The sequence below is a fragment of the Leucoraja erinacea genome, chromosome 6 (genome assembly GCF_028641065.1).
Source record: "Leucoraja erinacea ecotype New England chromosome 6, Leri_hhj_1, whole genome shotgun sequence".
NCBI classification, from domain to species: Eukaryota; Metazoa; Chordata; class Chondrichthyes; order Rajiformes; family Rajidae; genus Leucoraja; species Leucoraja erinaceus.
This window is the reverse complement of record NC_073382.1, coordinates 3,065,970-3,087,326: the sequence shown is the minus strand read 5'-3', so window position 1 is coordinate 3,087,326 and position 21,357 is coordinate 3,065,970. Positions and strand designations below refer to the sequence as shown.

The window sequence follows — 21,357 nt, the reverse complement described above, 5'->3', positions numbered from 1 at the left end:
GCAGCTCTCGCTGATTACGTCAGAATGGGACTGATCGGCTCCGCCTTCGCTCCGTCACACACGCAATTTTCCACGCGCTTCGAGTGATGTCTCCCCCCGGCCACCCCCCCCCCCAGTTATACCAAAGGCGTAGAAAGAACGAGCCCAGAGATGACCGGACAAACTCGCTGACCTCGGTCCTCGGGTCGACGCCAGCCCGCCGCCTTGCTCAGTCCTCGGGTCGACGCCTGCCCGCCCGCATGTGTCGCCGGGTGTCGATATGCATATGTGTGTGCATGAGCGAGAGGGACACGGAGGATCTCCATATGTTTGTATTGCCCCAAGGCGCTCTTTTGCCTTCAACCCCAATCCTTCCTCTCTCTTCCCACTCCCCTCTCCTCCCCCTTCCACTCATCCCCTCTGCTCCCCCCCCCCCCCCTTTTTTTCTGTCTCTCTGCCCCTCTCTGCCTCTCTCTCTCTCTCTCTCTCCCTTTCTCTCTCCTCTGCCCTCTCTGCCCGCTCCCTCTCTCTGCCTCTCTGCCTCCTCTCTCTCTCTCTCTCTCTGCTCTCTCTCTACCCCCCTCCCTCTCCCTTTCGGGCTGCGCCTGCGGGTTGGGAGCTATGCGTGAGTGGATAGGGCAGGGGATGGGATAAAAGGAGCAAATGAATAATATTAATATAATATCGGGGGGGGGGGGGAGTTAGTGTGTGTGGGGGGGGGGGATAGTGGATGTGTGTGTGTGTGTGTGTGTGTGTGTGTGTGTGTGTGTGTGTGTGTGTGTGTGTGTGTGTGTGTGTGTGTGTGTGTGTGTGTGTGTGTGTGTGTGTGTTGTGTGTGTGTGTGTGGAGGGTGGTTAGTATGTGTGTGACGCCACAGGCCGTCCAACCCCCGCGCAACCACACGTTGAGGGGACGGAACCCAACGGGTCCCCCTTGGTCTAGTAAATATTAGAAACACTAATTGGGATAGTTGCTAGGATACATGTAATCTTTTCTCTAAAAAACATTTGAAAACATGGACAAATTCAATCCACATTTGCTTCAAATTGTCTTTTTTATTGAATGTAGGAATGATACATTTAAGGACCTCTGTGCTATATTTCAACTAGCTACTCTCCTCTCCTCCATACAAAGTGGGCAATGCAATCCAAGACATAATTCCAGCCAGGCCCAATCCAGTCATCACATACTCAAATCCCACCAGGTTTTCCAAATAAAAAGAGGGAAGCCACAAGCTATTTTTCTAGCCCCTGGTCTAGAATGCGCAACTTGTGTTCAACTCACTCGCCCTAGACTGTACATTTACTGAAGCAAAGGGGAATGTAACTTTTTCAAAGCAGTCAGCCCAATTCAATCAATTACTGGCTTGAAGATGAGACTTTTACAACATATACCTTTTAAAGAGGCATGGGGCTCCGCTTTCTTAATGTGTGCTTGCTCTTCTGGTGTTGTTCTGTCAACCTGAATACCCGAGTCCTCTCTGCTCAGAGACTCTTGGAGTTCTTCTTCACTTTCGTCTTCAGACCACTCCTAAGATTTAAAAAGGTATAAATCTATATCATACAATTGTGGAAATTGACTCAGTATCATGTTGAGATTGAGGGAAGGGTGGGAAAGAGAGAGTACAGAAGAAAGCACAGTACGCTGTGCAAAGTATTTAAAATGATCAGAAGCTTAGACGCATAACACTTTTTTTTAATAAAGGAATCCCAAGGTTGATGAAAAGATAGATGACACTTTCGTAAAGAGTTCCAAAAGGTAAAGATCAATCAGCTTATTTAGCCATAATGCTGACGCGAAAAGGGGCAATAAAAAATGTCACCAAATGAAGACCAAGCACGGGAACTTTAACAGTGGTAAGTTTCATAGGTCAGGTGAAGAGAAAGTATGACAAATTTTGAGGATGATGCAAAGGAAATTTGATGCAAAATAATTTTAAAATTCAAGTGTCAGAGCATTTACATGGCTCAGTATGGATAATAGCAATGGGTAACCTTGCCAATCACGTACACACGGTCCTCAGAAGATCTTCAAGAACACAATTAGTCCAAAGTAAAACATAACAAGAAGGTACACAATAGAGGAGAAAGAGAAAATAATTCCAAGTACGTTACTCACTGGAGTGTCTGGATAAGGTCCAATATCAATTTCTTCACCTTCCATCAGGTATTTCCCCCAGTCAAAGTCATCATGTTTCACTGCAGAAAAAAAACTTTTAGTGTGACAATTGCCCAACTGGAAAAAGCTTTAAGGTAGCAGTCACCATACATTAGCCTAACTCTACACCACTGCACTCCACCACTATCAGTGGTCTCCTATGCATTCCCACATCACTTAGCCAAACTTTAGGTATTTACACCACACTCTTTTTCTTTTTCTCTTTTTCTCCAACTCCACAGGATTCCTGAAAAGTCACCCAAATGGACACATTTTCAGTCTCCTCTGCTTATTTTCCTCATTCCATGTTTGGTATACACATCCTCCAAAACAAAATGTATTGAGGGAAGTTAAATAAACTGCAAGGCGCTGCAGCTGCAAAATTCTGAAAACAAACTAAGCTCTTCAAAGAGAACTAGAATGAAATGATGCACTTTAAACATTATTTAAATTCACATCACTTAAAACCAATTGTCAGTTAAAGTAAGTAACAATTATAATACAACTCGCTTCATTGCAATAGACTTTCTTTATATATCAATGGTAAAACGTAGAGATCCGGCGCCCGGGGATGCCGTCAGGGCCAGCAGCTTTACGTGCATTAGTCCTACTCAGTGCCACGTATACTTCGTAGGGGGTGAGTGTGAGGGGCTGGTGATCGGCAGGTAGCACAGCCTTGATGGCTGTCTCTAGATTGTCCCTGTCGAAGCGGTCATAGAAGTGATTAAGCTCCTCAAGGAAGGAGGCATCGCTGGATGTGGGGGTGGTGTTGGAGGGTCTGTAGTCCGTGATGGCCTGGATGCCTTGCCACATGCGTTGGGGGTCAGAGTTGTTGTTGAAGTGCTCCTCAATCCTGAGCTTATGGCAGTGCTTGGCCTTCCTGATGCCCCTCTTCAGGTTAGCCCTGGATGAACTGTAGGCTCGAGCATCGCCTGACCTGAAAGCGGTGTCCTGATGCCCCTCTTCAGGTTAGCCCTGGATGAACTGTCAAGGGTGGCCTGGGCTGCAAACGCCTTCCAGTCAGTGTTTCCAAAACACTGCTGAAGTGTGAAGTTCGCTTCCTCTGACCAGACAGAATACAGAGCAGGCACAGCGGGAACTGTATAAGACCATCAGCACGCAGAAGACCACACACCCAGACGCTGCCTTCATCAACGCGGGGAACTTCTACAGCGCCGACCTGAGAGGTCCTCCCATAACCCCACCAACACATCTCCTGCCCCACGTGCTGAGACCGCATACTGAATCACAGCTACATCACCTTCCGCCATGGCTACAAAGCCGCCCCCCCACCCATCATTGGGCAAATCAGACCAATCCTCCATCCTGCTCCTCCCCGCCTATAGGCGGAGGCTCAAATGGAAAGCCCCCGCCTCTAGGTCAGTTCAACGCTGGACAAACCAAGCAGACTCCACACTTCAGGACTATTTTGATTGGGTGGACTGAGATATTCCGGGCCAGTTCGAACGGCAGCATCAATGAGTACAAAGACACAGTAAAGGATCTTTGGTCACCGGGTTCATCCGGAAATGCGTGGAGAAAAGTGTTCCGACCAAAAGATTACGGTTGTTTCCAAACCCAGTACAATCCTCGGAGCCAAAAGACACTACAGCGAGAGGGTGGAAGCCAATCTCACCTCTAGCAACCCACGGCACCTCTGGCAGTGTCTTCGGACCATAAAGGACTACAAAGTCCCCTACTACACCACCAACACCGCAGCTTCCATTCCGGACGAGCTAAACAACTTCTACGCTCGGTTCAAGAGGAAGCACCCCGACCATCACAGAGGACAGCGTGCTTCAGAGAATCAACACTCGCAAAGCAGTCAGTCAGGATGGCAAACCCAGTCGCGTCCTGAAGGCATGTGCAAGTCAGCTAGCCGACATTTCACCAACATTTTTAACCTCACGCTTTCCCTAAGATCCATCCCCTCTTGTCTGAAAACCTCCGCCATCATCCTCATACCCAAGCACAACAAACCCACCACCCTCGACAACTGGCGACCCATAGCATTGAAACCCATCATCAGCAAATGCTTTGAGAAGCTAGTCAACGACAATCTGCTCCTCACTACCCAACAATCTGGACCCCTGCCAATTTACCTACCGCCCCAAAAGATCAACAGATGACGCCATCGCCCACACCCTTCACACCGCCCTCACCACCTGGACAAGATGGACACTTATATTAAGATGCTGTTCATAGGCTACAGTTCAGCATTCAACACAATTGTGCCCTCTAAGCTCCTCGGCAAGCTCCTGGACCTGCGGTCTGTGCACCTAGATCCTGGATTTCCTGACGGACCGACCCAGGTGGTGAAGATTGGAGACCACACCTCCACAGCCCTCACCCTCAACATTAGCGAACCTCAGGGGTGTGTCCTCAGCCCCCTCCTGTACTCCCTGTACACACACGACTGTGTGGCCCAACATGACACCAAAACCATCGTCAAGTTTGCAGGTGACACTATAAAGTCGTGGGTCAGATCACCAACGGGGACGGGTCGGCCTGCAGAGAGGGGGTAATGGCCCTGACAAGGTGGTGCCAATGTCTCTCAATGTTGACAAGATCAAGGTGATGATTGTCGACTACAAGGGGGGGGGGGGGGGGGGCACATCCACCCATTAACATCAGCGGTGTAGAGCTTCAAGTTCCTCGGTGGCCACACATCATAGAGGACCTGACCTAGACCACCCACATTTCCACCATCACAAAAAAGGCACAATAACACCTCTACCTCAGGCGACTGAAGAAATTTGGTCTGAACCCCCAGGTCCTCAGGGATTTCTACAGAGGCATCGTGGAGAGCATCCTGACAGGCTGTAACTTCACCTGGCACGGCAGCTGCACCAGCCACGCCCGAAGGGCCCTGCAGAGTGGTGCGGACGGCCCTACACATCATCGGGTGTGAGCTGCCCTCCCTCCAGGATTTACTCCAAGCGGTGCATTGGAAAAGCCCTGAGGATCATCAAAATACCCCAGCCACCCGGACCACGGTCAATTCTGCCTGCTGCCCTCAGGCAGAAGGTACTAGAGCATCAGCTCCATTACCACCAGGCACTCAAACAGCTTTTTCCTCCAGGCAATCGGACTGCTGAATCAACCAGCCCTGAAACTCACCTGAACTGTCTATAATTTAATGTTCACTTTATAATTTAATGCATGCACTTTATAATCTATATTACTAAAAGTCTGATCTTGACCACTTCCTGTTGTCCTGTATATTGATTTTTAAAGAAAATGCTGCCACTTACTGCTGTGATTTATGGCCATCGGAGTCCCCCTCCGCTGCACAGGATAAGAGGATTTTTCCCATTGATGAAAAATAAGAGTTATTAGTGTTTTAAAAATGTTGAGATTCTCTCTCCTGTCAATCACGCCATGAAGGCCACGCCCCTTCTGGTGGGAGTGGGGTGGGACTATAAAACCCAGAAGTGTGGGCGTGTCTCTGCAAGAGGAGGGAGGGGTCACGACTCTGTCTTTAGTGGCCTTGCACCCTGCTTGAAGTGGTAAGAAACTGCACTTGAATTTGGTGGCCTTGCACCCTGCTTGAAGTGGAATTTCAAGGAATAGCTGTGAGTCAACTGCTAGCCCACCAGCCGTGAGTGAGTGAGCTGCCAGCACAACAGGCTTAAGTGACTGAGCTGCCAGCCCAATAATCCATTCAGCCCACAATGTCTATACTAGCCCTCTGGAAACCAGTCCCTTCAGCCCACAACACCCATACTAACGCTCCAGAAAGCCCCCCCCACTGGCCACCAATATTGGAATTGGTAGAGAGGTGGAATATTGTGTTGGGGAACCAGCCCTCCCCTGTGATGCTGGGACCCAATGGGTCCCACTCAGTCTAGTTTAATGTTAAATTTACTGTACGGAATCCTCCAGCGCAAGATTTTCGCACAGGATTGTACCGTGTATGGAACTGGCATGATAATAAACCCCTTGAATCTTGAAATCAGCCTGTAACTTTCTTATTTCATAGCACCTGGCTGAAACAGAGCATTTATTCTGACATAAAACAGGGCAGGAACAATCCAGGTATCCAAATAATGCAGTAATTCACAAACGTGCCCCAAAATAGGTAACGGTTCAGAATAATATTTTCCGTTTTCCTTCCAATTTCTTCTGCAGTTTCTATCTGAACTACTTCCTTCAAATAAAACCAGAAGCAAAATACTACCGAAACAATAATCAGAAAGTTCTGGAAAAAGTGGGCCAGAGAGCAGCTGTGGAACAATGTCTTGTGAGCTCTTGTCAGAACCTCGGGACTGACAGAGGATTAGAACTCGAAAGATTAGGTTTTGCTGCTTCTTTCATTTCCTTTGAATGGTTGGTCAATTTTCTTGTTTTTTAATTAAGTAAAGGTTGTAAAGGAAACCTGCACATTTGCATACCTAACCAAGGTCTGAAATAAAAGGTAACGAAAAGGTGACTTTAGAGAGTCTAGAGTGTGTTTTATTGCTGTCCCAAAACAGAACAATGAAATTCTTGATCATAGTTAAAAAAACATTCAACGATATGATAAGGTGCACATTAACTAACAGTCTGAGTCCTAGCTCACTAATTGGGTACACAGGGGCTGCAATTATTTCAGACAAGTAAATATTCATAAAAAATAGGAACATAGAAAATAGGTGCAGGAGGAGGCCATTTGGCCCTTCGAGTCAGCACCGCCATTCATTGTGATCATGGCTGATCATCCACAGCCAGTAACCCGTGCCTGCCTTCTCCCCCATACCCCTTGATTCCGCTAGCCCCAAGAGCTCTATCTTTTAAATTCATCCAGTGAATTGGCATCCACTGCCTACTGTGGCAGAGAATTCCACAAATTCACAACTCTCTGGGTGAAAACTTTTTTTCTCATCTCAGTTTTAAATGGCCTCTCCTTTATTCTTAGACCGTGGCCCCCTGGTTCTGGGAATTTTTTTCCTGCATCTAGCTTGTCCAGTCCTTTTATAATTGTATATGTTTCCAGAAGATGTCCTCTCATCCTCCTAAATTCCAGTGAATACAAATTCCAGTGAATTCCAGTCTTTCTAATCTTTCATCATATGACAGTCCCGCCATCCCGGGGATTAACTTTGTGAACCTAAACTGCACTCCCTCAATAGCAAGGATGTCCTTCCTCAATTTAGGAGACCAAAACTGCACAAATACTCCAGATGTGGTCTCACCAGGGCCCTGTACAACTGCAGAAGGACCTCTTTACTCCTATACTCAAATCCTCACGTTATGAAGGCCAACATGCCTTTAGCTTTCTTCACTGCCTGCTGTATCTGCATGTTTACTTTCAGTGACTGGTGTACCTGCATGTTTACTTTCAGTCACTGGTGTACAAGGACACCCAGGTTTTGTTGCACTTCCCTTTTTCCTAATCTGACACCATTGAAATAATAATCTGCCTCCTTGTTCTTGCCGCCATTGTGGATAACCTCACATTTATCTACATTACACTGCATCTGCCATGCATCTGCCCATTCACTCAACCTGTCCAAGTCACCCTGCAACCTCCTAGCATCCTCTTTGCAGTTCACACTGACCCAGCTTTGTGTCATCTGCAAATTCGCTAGTGGGACACAGCTACCAGCTTTGGAGGGCATTTACCACACACGGTGCCTCAGGAAGGCCATCAGCATCCATAAAGACTCCTCACACCCTTGTAATGGACTGTTCGAACTACTTCCCTCCGGCAGACGTTACAAGGCCTTCTACGCCCGAACCTCCAGACTCAGGAACAGCTTCATTCCCAGAGCTATAGCGGCTCTGAACCGGCCCTGCTGAGTGCCCCCCATCCCCACTGGACTATCTCCCTCGGATGGTCACGTCGCACAGACAAATCTGCACTTTAGTCTGTGAACTGTTTTGACTGTTTTACTGTTCTTTTTACAATCCATGTTCTCGGGACATCTAAATCCAAATTTATTATTTATTTATGTTATGACATCGGTTGGAAGCTGCATACCAAATCTCGTTGCGCTTATGTGCAATAATAAAAGATATTATTATTATTATTATTATTCCATCATCTAAATCATTAATATATATTGTAAACAGTTACCCCCAATACCATGTGCTCTAATTTTGCCCAATAATCTCCTGTGGGACCTTATCAAAGGCTTTCTGAAAGTCCAGATACACTACATCCACTGACTCTACTTAATCCATTTTACTTGTCACATCCTTAAAAAATTCCAGAAGATTAGCCAAGGAGGACTTCCCCTTCATAAACCAATGCTGACTTGGACCAATCCTTTTACTGCTATCCTATTTACTTCTTTAATAATTGACTCCAGTATCTTCCCACCACTGACGTCAGGCTAACTGGACTACAATTCCCCGTATTCTCTCTCTCACTCCTTTCTTGAAAAGTGGGATGACATTAGCTATCCTCCATTCAATTACTAAACATTCACATAGCAGTTTGTGGTGCTTTTACAGTAAACCTCTGATAATCTACTATCCGACTATTCAACAAACCTGACAGTTCGGCATCTGACTCACCAGGTGATATTTGCCCATTCCTTTTACACTCACCAATGCCCTGGTTCCCATAATGCATCCCCACTCACCAGAGCACCAGTTCCCTTCCAATTTAGAAAATGTAAATGCAAAACATTATTTTTTAACATCTAAAAGAAAATGAGCATTAAGGTGTTAATAGAAATAATACTCAATAAATCTGGAAAATCCATTAATCTGGCATCAAATTCTCACAAATACTAAATTATCAGACTTCTAGTGTTACGAAGGGCTAATACAATGACTCACCCTCTTCTTTCTTTCTTGGCTTCTCAGCATACTGAGAATTAGAAGGTGAATCAGAAAGGGTCAGCAAGAGAGATAGTATTGCATAGTGTTCCTTCGTCTGCAAAAATAAGTAAAATAAAGCCATTGCAAACAATAGTTACAAGAATTCATCACAAATTAAAAAAAACTTGAGACAAAGTTCCAAAATTCCAGTGATAAGTTATTTTCAAGTAGATTCACTTTTAAAAATCTTAACACAAAATCTTAAACAGGAATTAATTTTTCAAAAATATTGCAATTTTCAACCCCAGTACTTAAGCAATTGGTAGAAGACTGAAGGTAACAATGGGATCTGCTACTTGTTCTGTATGATCTTAACTTTGGAAAAATCCCCCTTCCTTCAAGATATACTGACCAGATGTAGACACAAAATGCTGGAGTAACTCAGCGGGACAGGCAGTATTTCTGGAGGGAAAGAATGGGTGACATGTTGGGTTGAGACCCCTCTTCAGACTCACGTTTCAGGTCGAGACCCTTCTTCAGACATCATGTCATCAGATGTAGTTAGTTCACTCAGTTGTAACTGAGCAGCTGTGAGTCTCAACATCAAATAAATATCCTCATTCAGCATTACACCCTTCGCATCTATCAAGGTTTAATACATTAATCAGAAATGAGAATCCTGCACATTATCCCTGCCACAGTGTTGATTTCAGTTCCAACTCTCACATGCCTGATCTGTTGTTCCTCCAGCACTCTATGTTTTGCTCAGAATTCCAACATTTGGAGTTCCAACCAAGGGAACTCTATGCTGCTCTGCCTTGGGAGAGAGTGGGTCAGGGCAGACGTGCAGGAAATAGGTGCAAAGGAAGGAGGACATTTCAGAAACCCTTGAACCTTGGATGCAGTGGAGACAGAGAAAGAGAGAAAGGGATGGTACCCTTACAAGAGGTTAGGTGAGAGGAGGTATAGTCGAGGTCGTCTGCGGGGTTGGTAGGTTTATCTATCATTGGCAAGACTGTCTCTTGTGATGGAGACAGTAATACCTAGAAAAAGGAAGAGATGCTAGATATTGTCCCGTGAATTTGCGGGCAGATTCGAAGTTGGTGATGAAGGTGATGAAAAAGAGGAGTTCTGCACGAATAAAGGAAGCAATACCAATGCAGTCACCGATGTTCCAGAGAATTGTTTGAGGGGGCTACCAAAATTGGCTTAAAGCAAATAGGCTTAAAGTGCAAAATCCTTTAACTCCCTCTCCCATTCCCACTGACCTTTCTGTCCTGCGCCTCCACCATTCTCAGTGAGGCCCAGCACAAATTGGAGGAACAACACCTTGTATTTCACTTGGGCAGCTTACACCAGCGGTATTAATATTGACTTCTCTAACTTCAAGTAACTCTTGCTTTCCCTCTCTTACCACCCCCCCCACCCCCCCCTTCACAGTTCTCAAACCAGTTTGACTGTGCTCGTTTACATTTTATGTTTGCTTTATTGTTACGTTCTCCTAGTTAACAATGATCAATTCTACATTATCCTTGATCTCCATCCCCTTTGTCTCCTTTTCATACCCTACACTTCCATATCTTTTAACTCCCACTCCCTTGACAGTCTGAAGAAGTCTCCACCCGAAACGTCACCCATTCCTTCTATACAGAGATGATGCCTGTCCGGCTGAGTTACTCAAGTCAAGTCAAGTTTATTTGTCACATACACATACGAGATGTGCAGTGAAATGAAAAGTGGCAATGCTCGCGGACTTTGTGCAAAAAGACAAACAAACAAACAACCAAACAAACTATAAACACAATCATAAACACACACATATTCTTTTACATATTAAATATTGGAAGGAAAAACGGTCAGTAAAGTTAGTCCCTGGTGAGATAGGAGTTTACAGTCCGAATGGCCTCTGGGAAGAAACTCCTTCTCAACCTCTCCGTTCTCACAGCATGGCAACGCAGGCGTTTGCCTGACCGTAGCAGCTGGAACAGTCCGTTGCATGGGTGGAAGGGGTCTCCCATGATTTTATTGGCTCTGGAGTTGCACCTCCTGATGTATAGTTCCTGCAGGGGGGGCGAGTGAAGTTCCCATAGTGCGTTCGGCCGAACGCACTACTCTCTGCAGAGCCTTCTTGTCCTGGGCAGAGCAATTCCCAAACCAGATGGTAATATTTCCGGACAAGATGCTTTCCACAGCCGCTGCGTAGAAGCACTGGAGGATCCTCGGAGACACTCTGAATTTCCTCAATTGCCTGAGGTGGTAAAGGCGCTGCCTTGCCTTACTCACGAGTGCTGTGGCGTGTGATGTCCATGTCATATCCTCAGAGATGTGGACTCCCAGATATTTAAAACAGCTCACCCTATCCACAGTATCCCCATTTATCCTCAATGGTGTGTACGTCCTCGGATGATGTGCCCTCCTAGCATTTTGTGTTTATCTTCAGCTTAAACATGCATTTGCAGCTCCTACACATGAAAGCAAGGACAGTTCCATGTAGCCTACAAAAAGATAGACATGGCTAGGGCCCATGCAAGTGACCATGGCTACCCTTTATCTGTAGAAAATGGAAGGAATCATAAGTATTTGAAGGCAAGTACAGGTTCAGCAAAGTGAATGAGAATGTTAATGGGTACTGCTTGGGTCTTTGTTCCAGAAAAACACAGGGCCCCAAGACCATCCTGATGGGATAGAAACATGCATGGAGACTTGGCATCCATTGCAAAGATGAGCCAGATAGGATCTATCAAAACTATCAAAATGGTGGAGAACAAAAGAGGTGTCTGGATGTTAGTGGGAAGAGACTGGACAAATGATTCTTGTTTTTTTTAATCTGGTGTTTGTTAACGAGGTCATAATCCAGAGGGAGATATGAGAAGATGCCACAAAGCTGGCATCTGACATACACAAGGTAAAGGTTAGTGCACCAGACCACAACAGCAACCTCCATGTAAGCAGGTTTGATGACAAGGTCAGATTGGTCTGAAATGAGTGATGTACATACAGATGGACTAAAATTGGAACGAGTGAGATTGCAATGGAAAAATCAAGGTGGTTTGCATTGCCAATTGAAAACAACAACAAAAATCAAGGATGAGTAAAAGGCCTGATGAGGGAGTACAAGTGGAAGGGGAGTATGTAATCAGGAGAAAGGGTTATTCATTTCCAAATAAATATGACAAATTATTGATGTCTAATTCCATCAAACTACACCAGACCATTTGACTGATTACCTTTGTTCCTTCAACTGTCTCCAGAGGCAACTCCAAAAATTCCTCCGTTAGCCTTCGCCAGCTTAAAGCTTTAGGGAGCTCTGAATGAATTGTCAGCTTTTCATGAATACTAAGAAAAAACAATGTATTAATCTACACATTTCACAATTTTTTGAAAAAAAGTTTACAAGTGTGTGGAACAGCTTACCCATCAATCACACGCGTTATTTTGTTGCTATCAATGTCAAGAAACTGATGGAATCTGAAAGTAATAAAGTGTTTAACAAATTAAGTATTAAATGGGAATCTTTATGCAACAGAAAAAACAATTAGAATAATACGTTTACACCACAGAAAAAAGGTTTTAGAGAGATTCAGCATGGAAACAGGCCTTTCGGCCCACCACGTCCGCGCCGACCAGCGATCACCTGCTCACTAAATCTAGTCTTCACACTAGGGACAATTTACAGAAGCCAACTAACCTACAAACCTGCACATCTTTGGAATGAGGGAGGAAACCGGAGAACCCAGAGAAAATCCACACCCTACAAACTCAGTGAATGAGCTGCCAGAAGACGTAGTTGCAGCAGGTGCAATATCAACATTTAAAAGACATTGGGACAGGTTCATGAATAGGAAAGGTTTGGACAAACACAAGTAAATGAGACTAGCTGAAATTGGGCATCTTGGCATGGAGTTAGCCCAGAGGTCCTATTTATCTAATGTATGATTCTGATTACCCCTCCCCTCACCTCACCCACCCTTACCTTGCAGATTCCTCACCAACCCTCTCCTCGCTACTCCTCTCCTCACACACCCTCACCTTCTGCCCTTTCCTCATGCACCCTCATCCCGCTGCCTCTCTCCTCGTCCACCCTCACCCTACTCTGCCTCCTCTTTCCTCACCCACTACTACATCTCTCCTCACCCACCCTCACCCCACTACTCCTTCCCTCACTTCACCGAGGTGCCACGGCTATCCGCTGGCAGCAGGCCTGGTTCGCCCGCCACAGAGTGAGGAAGCCTGCCCTCGAGAGGGAAACCGCCTGCTCATCCCCGAGATCTACTGCAGTTGTACAGGGTCTTGGTGAGACCACACCTGGAGTATTGCGTACAGTTTTGGTCTCCAAATCTGAGGAAGGACATTATTGCCATAGAGGGAGTGCAGAGAAGGTTTACCAGACTGATTCCTGGGATGTCAGGATTGTCTTATGAAGAAAGACTGGATAGACTTGGTTTATACTCTCTAGAATTTAGGAGATTGAGAGAGGATCTTATAGAAACCTACACAATTCTTAAGGGGTTGGACAGGCTAGATATAGGAAGATTGTTCCCGATGTTGGGGAAGTCCAGAACAAGGGGTCACAGTTTAAGGATAAGGGGGAAAAGTCTTTTAGGACCGAGATGAGAAAAACATTTTTCACACAGAGAGTGGTGAATCTGTGGAATTCTCTGCCACAGAAGGTAGTTGAGGCCAGTTCATTGGCTATATTTAAGATGGAGTTAGATGTTGCCCTTGTGGCTAAGGGGATCAGAGGGTATGGAGAGAAGGCGGGTACGGGATACCGAGTTGGATGATCAGCCATGATCATATTGAATGGCGGTGCAGGCTCGAAGGGCCGAATGGCCTACTCCTGCACCTAATTTCTATATTCTATGTTTCTATGTTTCTAACCAGAGAAAAGGGTGGCAGCGGACGCAAGCATAAAAAGTCCAGTAAGAAGAACTGGAGTCTTACTTTCCGCACCCTCATGGTTGGCTGCAGAAGGCACCCCCGGAGCACAAAAGCTTTAATGGTGGGCGAGGAGAGGGGACGATTTGGAGCGAGATTACGCTGGAGGCCCTACAGCAGCCTAAGGTTCGACTGGATCAGGCACCGTGATCACCAGTGGCACAGAGTGGTGGAGGACGCCCAGAGCTTAGCTTGGCCAGGCCTACCTTCAACGCCACCAGAACAACGGGACTTTATGGCCAACTACACTTAACACAATTAGGACTTTGAAAATGGCGTCAACAACTTGTGACTCTTGTATATCATCTCAGTGGACTATTTCTATATATTTTGTGGGATTGTTGTGGGCAGTGGGCAGGTGCTATAGACCTGCACGGGAAGGTAGACGCTCCCGCCCCCATGAGTCTCGGGCAGATGGGGCTCATCAGCCTGGGAATGCAGTCCATCTAGGAGAGGGAAAACTTTGATTTAAAACCTCCACTGCCTTGTGGCCATATCCCAGTCTCGGGATATCCTACAACCTCGCTCTGGCAGCTCTTGCGATGGCACTGGTGCTAAACTGTAACAGCCCTGCTGCTCCTTTGGATCGATCAGCGACGTGGCGAGGGGGGATGTGCTGCATGGGCAACTGCCTGTCCTCCATATGACATCGCCCAGGCTTGCATCCGACCACACATCACTTGCAAATTAGGATGCATCACCCATGGTCAGTCATGCCTACTACTATGTTCTGCTAAACCGTATCCAAAAAAAATATCACTGTACAATGGTACAGATGATAATAACGAACCATTGACCAACCCCTCACCCACTATCATCCTACTGCCTCTTAACCCCCTCACTCTATCGTAATCTTCCCACTATTCCTTCATCACCACCATTACCTCCCCCCCTCAGGCTAGATGCAGGAAGATTGTTCCCGATGTAGGGGAAGTCCAGAGCAAGGGGTCACAGTTTAAGGATAAAGGAGAAATCTTTTAGGACTGAGATGAGAATTTTTTATTTTTTTTTACACAGAGAGTGGTGAATCTGTGGAATTCTCTGCCACAGAAGGTAGTTGAGGCCAGTTCATTGGCTATATTTAAGAGGGAGTTAGATGTGGCCCTTGTAGCTAAAGGGATCAGGGGGTATGGAGAGAAGGCAGGTACGGGATACTGAGTTGGATGATCAGCATGATCATATTGAATGGCGGTGCAGGCTCGAAGGGCCGAATGGGCCTACTCCTGCACCTGTTTTTCTATGTTTTTGTGGTTCCTCCCTTCCCTTCTCTCCCTCCAGCCCCTCTCCTTCCAACCCCTCCCTCCCTTATCCCCTCCCTCCCTCCCTTATCCCCTCCCTCCCTCCCTTATCCCCTCCCTCCCTCCTCCTCTCCCTCCCTCCCTCCCTTATCCCCTCCCTCCCTCCCTTATCCCCTCCTTCTCTCCCTTATCCTCTCCTTCTTATCCCCCCTCCCTTCCCCCCTCCTTCCCTCCCTCATCCCCTCCTTCCCTCCTCCCTCCTCCCCCCTCCCCCTTATCCCCTCCTTCCCTCCCTTATCCCCCTCCCTATCCCCCCTCCCTTCCCTCCCTTATCCCCTCCCTTATCCCCCCTCCCTCCCTATCCCCCCTCCCCCCTCCCTCCCTTATCCCCTCCCCCCTCCCTCCCTTATCCCCTCCCCCTCCCTCCCTTATCCCCTCCTTCCCTCCCTTCATCCCTCCTTCCCTCCCTTATCCCCTCCTTCCCTCCCTTATCCCCCTTCCCCCTTATCCCCTCCTTCCCTCCCTCCTCCCCCCCTCCCTCCCTCCCTTATCCCCCTCCCTTATCCTCCCTCCCCTCCCTTCCCTCCCTTATCCCCTCATTCCTCCCTCCCCTCCCCCCCTCTCCTTTCCCTCCCTCCTTCCCCTCCCTCATCCCCTCCTTCCCTCCCTTATCCCCTCCTTCCCTCCCTTATCCCCTCCTTATCCTCTCCTTATCCCCTCCTCCTCCTTCCCTCCCATATCCCCTCCTTCCTTCCCTTATCCCCCCTCCTTCCCTCCCCTATCCCCCCCTCCCTCCCTCCCCCTCCTGTCCCCCCCTCCCCTCCCCCCCTCTCTCCCTCTCCTGTCCCCTTCCTCCCCCTGGGTTACCTGACATTAGACCAGGCGTACTGCAAAGCGATCTGGAACTCGGGGTTCTCCTCCGAGAGCCCGGTGACCTGCCGGATCAACATCTTCAAATCCTTCTCGAACTTGTTCCAATGCGCCATTCTCTTGGCGGTTGGTTGTCAACAGACAGGGTGCTCGAGCGCGCCGGAAGCGCTGGCCCGCGCAGCCGGAAGCACTATGATGGCGCCGTCGGCATGGCAACACGACGGCCCTGTTGGAGATGTCTGCCGTTTAAAACTCAAAACTCTTACATTTATTTAGTTTAGAATGGACGCTGCGGTCCACACTGAGTGCGCACCGACCAGCCATCCCCGCTCACTAACATAAGCCTACACACACTGTGGACAATTTACACTTTAACCAAGTATACAAACCCAAGGCCAATTCACCTACAAACCTGGACGTCTTTGCAGTGTGGGAGGAAACTGAAGATCTTGGATAAAACCCACGCCGGTCACGGGGAGAACCTACAAACTCGGTACAGTAGCAATGTTACAAAATTGTACAAGATTACACAATGTTACAAGATTTTAAAAATCCAGTCTGCAATTTATCCCATCCGATAAAGCACAAAAAAAAGTTTAATTTGACACCTAATTCACTTTCATATCTTCAGTATTAAAAAAAGTTATGCCCATTTTCATACTCGGAAATTAGCATCTTGTTCTCTATTGATTTTTCATTGACTTAACACAAAAGCTGTGATCAAGAACAGTCTAAAGCCCGTAACTTTATTAAAAATTAAGAGAACTGAAAGAAATTTTCAGTTAATATAGATTGAAGCATTCTGAAACAAATATGAAACAATCTTACTTGGATGACCTGAAATTAAAGCATATAATTAGTTAGTTACCCAATTGTAGCTAATTCCAAAATTCAATTACTAGATCTAAACATCTATCCATTTCTTAAGGAAAGATCAACATTTTTAAATAGCCTAAGTGTCCAAAGAACATTCATACAAGAATTCACAATAAAACATGATTTTTAAATCTCATTTACATTAATTTATAGGCCAAATGCAAGGGATTTAGTGTTCAATTGCTGTAAATTAATGGCCATTTAAATCAGCTTGCGAGTGGGATTCTGTGGAACGCGCTGGTTTGGAATGCTGCCATTGTGGTGGATTTGAAGCCCATATGGCATGAAAGATACTGCGGGATTGAATGGGCCCCCAAGTCAGCTACTCGCAACATAAAATGTTGTATAAAGGGATCTTAAGAAGCATTTTTTAATGTAAAAATAAACAACCTACCTTGCCTTGTCCCTTACATGAGATCCGTCCCGTTGTCGGGGTTCGCGGCTTTAGAGGATGATTTTTAATTTACTATAACAATTAAATAACCCAATTTAGTTTAAAAATACCTGCAGCAAACGAATTTCGCAGCGATTGTTCGTCAGCAACTAAGTAGGCTGAACAACATCGATTTCACCAGCCTAGAGAAAATCGCGTTTTAAACTCGCCCCCCTCTCAAAGGCGCCAAAGTCGCGCGCACGGGCAGCGGCAGAACTGCAGCGCCGCTGAAAGTAAGTTTTGCAACATACCTGGGTACAGGCCTGTAGTCAGGATCGAACCGTGTCTCCGGCGCTGCAAGCGCAACTCTACCGCTGCGCCACCTTCATCTTCGGATGGACTCAGGTATCCGGTGTTTTGATGCCGTTTCCTATATTACCATTGACTAACCCTCAGGCTAGTGGCATACTAGTGGCAAGGATGCTTTCTCTATTAACAGGTGCGAACACTACCAAGTATGGCACTATTGATTGGCTAGACACTGAGTGAATTAATGAATCATACTTTAATATCACATTCAACATGTCACAGTGAGATTCTTTTGCTTTGCATACACAGAGTATACACAACAGTCGCCATATATATATAGGGCGCTGACAAAGTTACAAAGTATTCCATTTAGTCCCCTTTGTTCTTAGTAAAGGAGGCAAGAAAGCAGTTACTGGAAATCTGGAAGGGATGTCAATGTTTTATAGTTTGTACACTGTCTAGAGAGAGAGAGAGAAGAATTTCAGATCAATGATTAACCTGAATGAAACTATTTCCCCTCTCTATTGATGTTGCCTGACCTGATGAGCTTTTGTAGCTATTTTTAAACCATATTTTGGATGATATGAGAGTTATTTTAAATCACAATTTAATATCCTAATCAATACGAGCCAAGTTTCGGATGTCAGCAACTTGATGTTAATTTACAGCCGCAGTCTAAAACTGGCGGTGTGGATCATTGCTCACTGTAGTAGTTCGCCTCTTTTGATCATCAGTTCAGCTTTACATCCATTCAGAAAGGTGAAAACAAATCCCAATAAGCTCTGAGAAATCAAGCAATCAGGGCTATTATCAGATAATAAAACTGGGGACTTGGTGAAAATGCATTGAAAATTAGATTATGTTGTCTGCATATTGGCTTAAATTTCTCATTCATGATCGTCAAGTTGTTCAAGGATCAAGGTTTGTTTATTGTCACATGTACCAATTAAGGTACAGTGAAATTCAGAAATTGCCATTCAGGGGGACCAATAAAGAGCAACAAGACACCCAATTTTTTTTAACATGTACATCCACCACAGGGACTCCCCCACATTCCTCACTGTGATGGAAGGCAAAAAAAGTTCAATCTTCTTCCCTTCTTTGTTCTCCCACGATCAGAGCACTCGAACCTTCCGTTGTCGGGACGATCTTGGCTCCCGCAACCGGCAATCGAGCCCTCCGCATCGGGGCGATCAAGCTCCTGCATCAGGGGTATCTCAGCTCCCAGCGCCGGGCGATCAGATTCCCGAGTGGGGGGTGGTCGACTGCAAACTCCTGTGGCTTGGAGCTTCCTGACATCAGTTTCTACCCGAGACTGTGAGCTCCTTGATGTTGACATCCCCAGGCAAGGGGTCGCAGGCTCCGATAACAAGTCCACGGCCCCGCAGTGGGGCTAAAAGTCAGTCTCGAGCAAGTCCGCCAGCTCCATGATGTTAGGCCGTAGAGCGACCGGAGAAACGATCCAGGAAAAAAAAAAAGCATCTCTGGCAAGGTAAGAGATTTTAAAAAAGGCTTCCCCCAAACCCCCCCACACCCCACCCAAAACAAACCAGAGAACACTAAAACATATGATTTTTGTCATATGCACAATTATCATCAGGTACAGGTACAAGGAAAATCTTACTTGTAGCATCATAAAATGCACATTGACAATATACAAAAACATATTATATACAAATTACACATCTGTTCTATAAGACAGTGAAAGGAAAAATAGACTGCAAAAGAACTAGATATTATTTCAAACAAAACTAGAGACTTTGATTAGAGACCATCAAGAGGTGGTCTGTTGTGTTTTGTTGCTGAGGTAGGATTAGGGTTGTGTAGGTCATATAACCATATAACAATTACAGCACGGAAACAGGCCATCTCGGCCCTACAAGTCCATGCCGAACAAATTTTTTTCCCCTTAGTCCTACCTGCCTGCACTCATACCATAACCCTTCTCATCCATATGCCTATCCAATTTATTTTTAAATGATACCAATGAACCTGCCGACACCACTTCCACTGGGAGCTCATTCCACACCGCTACCACTCTCTGAGTAAAGAAGTTCCCCCTCATATTACCCCTAAACTTCTGTCCCTTAATTCTGAAGTCATGTCCTCTTGTTTGAATCTTCCCTATTCTCAAAGGGAAAAGCTTGTCCACATCAACTCTGTCTATCCCTCTCATCATTTTAAAGACCTCTATCAGGTCCCCCCCTTAACCTTCTGCGCTCCAGAGAATAAAGACCTAACTTATTCAACCTATCTCTGTAACTTAGTTGTTGAAACCCAGGCAACATTCTAGTAAATCTCCTCTGTACTCTCTCTATTTTGTTGACATCCTTCCTATAATTGGGCGACCAAAATTGTACACCATACTCCAGATTTGGTCTCACCAATGCCTTGTACAATTTTAACATTACATTCCATCCCAGCTTCTATACTCAATGCTCTGATTGACCAAAAGCTTTCTTTACCACCCTATCTATACGAGATTCCACCTTCAAGGAACTATGCACGGTTATACCCAGATCCCTCTGTTCAACTGTATTCTTCAATTCCCTACCATTTACCATGTACGTCCTATTTTGATTTGTCCTGCCAAGGTGTAGCACCTCACATTTATCAGCATTAAACTCCATCTGCCATCTTTCAGCTCATTTTTCCAAATGGCCTAAATCACTCTGTAGACTTTGGAAATCCTCTTCATTATCCACAACACCCCCTATCTTGGTATCATCTGCATACTTACTAATCCAATTTACCACACCTTCATCCAGATCATTGATGTACATGACAAACAACAAAGGACCCAACACAGATCCCTGAGGCACCCCACTAGTCACCTGCCTCCAACCCGATAAACAGCCATCCACCATTACCCTCTGGCTTCTCCCATTCAGCCACTGTTGAATCCATCTTGCTATTCCTGCATTTATACCCAACAGTTGAACCTTCTTAACCAACCTTCCATGAGGAACCTTGTCAAAGGCCTTACTAAAGTCCATATAGACAACATCCACTGCTTTACCCTCGTCAATTTCCCTAGTAACCTCTTCAAAAAATTCAAGAAGATTAGTCAAACATGACCTTCCAGGCACAAATCCATGTTGACTGTTCCTAATCAGACCCTGTTTATCTAGATGCTTATATATATTATCTCTAAGTATCTTTTCCATTAATTTGCCCACCACTGAAGTCAAACTAAGAGGTCTATAATTGCTAGGTTTACTCTTAGAACCCTTTTTAAAAGGTCAGTTCAAGATCTTGATGGTAAGAGGAATGCAGCTATTCCTAAACCTTATGGTGTGGGACTTAAGGCCTCATGCCCAACAGTAGAAATGAGAAGAAGGCATGACCTGAATGGCGGCGATCCTTAGTTCAGTTTAGTTTAGAGATACAGCAAGGAAACAGGCCCTTCAGCCCACAAGTCCACATTAGATCTATGTTATCCCACTTCATAAGTGATAAGAGCAGAATTAGGCCATTTGGCTCGTTATCTACTCTGCCTCCTAACCCCATTCTCCTGCCTTCTCCCCATAACCTCTGACGCCCATATCAATCAAGAATCTATCTATCACTGCCTTAAAAATATCCATTGACTTGGCCTCCAAATCTTTCTGTGACAAGGAAATCCACAGATTAACCACTCTCTGACTAAAGAAATTCCTCCTCCTTCATAAAGCAATGTCCTTTAATTCTGAGGCTAGGACCTCTAGTCCTGAACTATCCCACTAGTGGAAACATCCTCTCCACATCCACTCTATCCAAGCCTTTCACTATTCTGTACGTTCCAATGAAGACCCCCTCATTTTTCTAAACTCCAGCGAGTACAGGCCCAGTGCCGTCAAACGTTCATCATATGTTAACCCACTCATT

The 21,357-nt window shown here is 45.8% G+C and overlaps 1 protein-coding gene across 1 annotated transcript in view; it reads right to left on the bottom strand.

The window, feature by feature from the left end:
- Positions 1–16,146, bottom strand: part of tubgcp5 (tubulin, gamma complex associated protein 5) — a 61,133-nt gene extending 44,987 nt beyond the window's left edge. Inside the window, 6 exon segments of the mRNA XM_055636493.1 lie at positions 1,374–1,509; positions 2,098–2,177; positions 8,905–9,001; positions 12,114–12,222; positions 12,301–12,354; positions 15,930–16,146. Coding sequence (XP_055492468.1) covers positions 1,374–1,509; positions 2,098–2,177; positions 8,905–9,001; positions 12,114–12,222; positions 12,301–12,354; positions 15,930–16,048 — 595 coding nt within the window. The 5' untranslated portion in view covers positions 16,049–16,146.
- Positions 16,147–21,357: the final 5,211 nt, after the last annotated feature.